General features: G+C 39.0%; 1 protein-coding gene across 1 annotated transcript; it reads left to right on the forward strand.

The window, feature by feature from the left end:
* The first annotated feature begins 457 nt into the window (after positions 1–457).
* Positions 458–1752, forward strand: LOC143523635 (trace amine-associated receptor 1-like). Its single transcript, XM_077018195.1, has 2 exons — positions 458–557; positions 716–1752. The coding sequence occupies exon 2, from the start codon at positions 733–735 to the stop codon at positions 1750–1752; it is 1020 nt and encodes a 339-aa protein (XP_076874310.1). The 5' UTR covers positions 458–557; positions 716–732.
* The last annotated feature ends 1603 nt before the right edge of the window (positions 1753–3355 follow it).

The following is a 3355-nucleotide window of genomic DNA, read 5'->3' on the forward strand; positions in this document are numbered from 1 at the left end:
GCCTCCTGTCAGCATAATATTTTACTGCCCTTTTTCCCATATCTGTTTATGGAAGGTTAAGCACTCCCTTCGCCTGTGGGCTGGCATTTGGGTTTACTCTACAAAAAATCTATGTGTTTGAGTCCTACCACATTACAGAGAGGTGTGAAAAACAAAGAGCACATGGAATAAAAAATGGCATGACGATTCTTATTGTACTAGAGAATAAGAATTTAATACATTTACATTACTGGTGGGTCATTAACGTCGTTAGCGGCGTTAACGCCGATAACGGCCCACCACTAATAAAATGTAACTCGCTTGCAGACCGTTTTTATCTGTATGTATGTATATATATATGCAGATAAATTACATACAATTGCACTTTTCTAATAGCAGAGACAAGATGTAAGTGGAAAATGTAGTTTAATTCATTGTTAGTTATTGTCAGGTGTAATATTATGTGACCAGCTCAGAGGCGTGATTTAGTAGAATGGTGTTCCTGCTACAGAGACTGTGGCTCTATAAATGAAAGCAGCTCTCATCAGTGCTGACACTGCACTAGGATGCAGACAGAGGTAAGTCTGGACATGAAGCAGCCATCATTTAGACATGAAAAGGGACATGGGTGAATGATGGCTGCTTATTTTAAAAAATAACTAATGTTAGTAGTATTTCATGTTACCTTTCATGTTTATTGATTAATATTGCTTGTTGATGTAATTTTCCTCTACAGATAAAGAAAGGAATGTAATGGACATTAAACAAAACTGGAGCACAGGAAACATTTCTCTTTGTTATGAACATCATTCTAACTCTTGTCAAAAGATCATTTATCCACTCACTGTAAGAGCTGTGGTTTACTGTATCATTAGTGTTGTGGTACTTCTTACATTAGTTGGAAATCTTCTTGTCATTATAGCCATCATTCATTTCAAACAGCTCCACACCCCAACTAACTACTTCACACTCTCTCTGGCTGTAGCTGATCTGCTTGTAGGAGTGTTTGTGATGCCTCCCAGTATGATACGCACTGTGGAGACCTGCTGGTATTTGGGGACTGTATTCTGTAAAATACACAGCACCCTTGATGCTGTATTGTGTGCTACCTCTGTTTTAAATCTAGCATTTATCTCCATTGAACGCTATTATGCAGTATGTTACCCACTGCTGTACCACAGCATCATAACTCCTCCTGCTACGCTTTTCATGATTATTGTTTGTTGGAGCTATTCTGCTGCAGTTGGAATTATAGTTATGAATCTAAGTGCTTTAAGTAGTCAACAATACAGTGATATTTTATGTGAGGGGGGGTGTACATTGGTTCTAGGTCCAGTGACAGCATTGATAACATCTTTATTTTCTTTGTACATCCCCTCTATTATCATGGTGAGCATATATATGAAAATATATCTTGTTGCACAGAGACAGTCACGTTTAGTTCACAATGCTGTCTCTCATCTAAATACAACCAGACGGCAGCCCACCATTACCAAGTCAGAGAGAAAAGCTACTAAAACACTGGCTGTTGTTATGGGAGGGTTTCTTGCTTTTTGGACACCTTATTGTATCTACAGCACAATTTTGACATTTTCTGGATACAGTGGTTCACCTCAGCTGTTTGAAATAGTTAGTTGGATTGCTTATTCAAATTCAGCATGTAATCCTATGGTTTATGCTTACTTTTATAACTGGTTTAGAAAGGCCCTTAAAGTTATTTTATTAGACAATATTTGTAGAAAATATTCTTCAGGAATTAAGCTGTTAGAATAAATTACAATAATGCATGATATGTTTTTCTCTAAAAGCGTTTCCTTAACATTATGGCAATTATGACAAGATGTACACCTTATTCTGTAAAATACAGTGAATATGTAATAAATATTTCCAGTACAGTACTGCAAACAACATATTTGTCTTGTTTTGTATATAAATATTGTGTGTATAAGTTCATGAAAGTACACTCTCTTCTGAGTTTATTAGAAAGATCTTCCTTGCACCTACTCTCACATGCCTTTTATTATCCTAACATGTCCTAAATGTACATTTCATATGAGTACACGATATTGCACTATCCACAACAATTTAATGTAATGACTCAATGTCTACAAAATAGTACTGCGCTGGTCTTAAACAGCATAATAAACCTTCATGTAATGTGAGTCAGGGTTGATAATTGTCCATTCAGTCCTGACTATTAAATACACTGGTAATCAAAAGGTGCTTTATTAGATTAAGCAAAATATGATTGTCCATTTAGACATTAGTACATTGTATCCCATCTGACATCCTCCAGTTTGTCATCCACAATGGGTCAGATTCTAAACACAGAATCACCAATTCCAGATATGATTGGGGAGGTGTGATGCTCAGAAAGCGTTGTGGGTGAGAGATGTAAAGACATTTATTTGCACACACATGAAACACATGAACACATGAAACAGTAGCAATAACACTAACAAAGTAGTACATGAAACACAAAACATGAAACAAGGAACAATGTCCGATCAACAAGAAGCAAATGTAACGGTGTCATAAAATATTTCTAGGTGAAATTCCTTCATAAATGGGTTTAATGCCATCTGTTGGACAGCAAGGGTAATAGGTATATGGAGGGAATGCTTGGAGAGACTCAGCAGTGTGGAAAATACCTGCTTCGGGCAAGTCTGTCTCCCAGCCAATATCCTCTAAATTAGCGTGCACGGCTTAACCGTGTGCATCACTTTTTTTTTTTTTGGTGAGTCTATGTGTTTATGCAAGTGCAACAGAGGATAAATGCTCGGAATGCACTTAATAGCGAGGGTAGAAAGCTGTGACAATATTCCCCCAGAGGCCAGAGGCAGGCAGAGAAAGACCAGAGAATCCCGCCCACCAGCGGCCCCTCCAGGAGCAGTGCTTTACATGCGAAGTTGGATAAGTTGGGAGACCGCTGACTTAAGAGGAGTTTTACGTGCTCAAGGACGGGCTCCTTGCTAAATTCTGCATTCTCATTTATCTACATTGGTGCCCAAACAAAATTCTCCCTGAAGGTCCTTGTTACCTGCTCCTTCCCCCCACACAGACACTGTCAGAGGATGACCCTCACTCTCCACCGTGAACTTTGACACAAAACTGTGCCAGGCCTCTCGCTCCCCCTCCCCATCTGAATGAATCACGCCTCTCATTGCTTGACTGTCTGTAAATGCTTGTATGTGGCTCGTCATCACAAGGGGATTATGTGGTTTGTCTATTTAATGTGCGTTCGCGCAGTGTCCTGTGCTCGTCATTGTTAAGCGTCTACACGTTTGAGTGTTCTCTGTGTTCTACGTGCACTGACTGCGCTATTGGTTGTATTTCAAATAAACTTGACTGTGCATTTACGCAATGATCTGTGCCT

This window comes from Brachyhypopomus gauderio, chromosome 9, assembly GCF_052324685.1.
Source record: "Brachyhypopomus gauderio isolate BG-103 chromosome 9, BGAUD_0.2, whole genome shotgun sequence".
In the NCBI taxonomy this organism is placed as follows: Eukaryota; Metazoa; Chordata; class Actinopteri; order Gymnotiformes; family Hypopomidae; genus Brachyhypopomus; species Brachyhypopomus gauderio.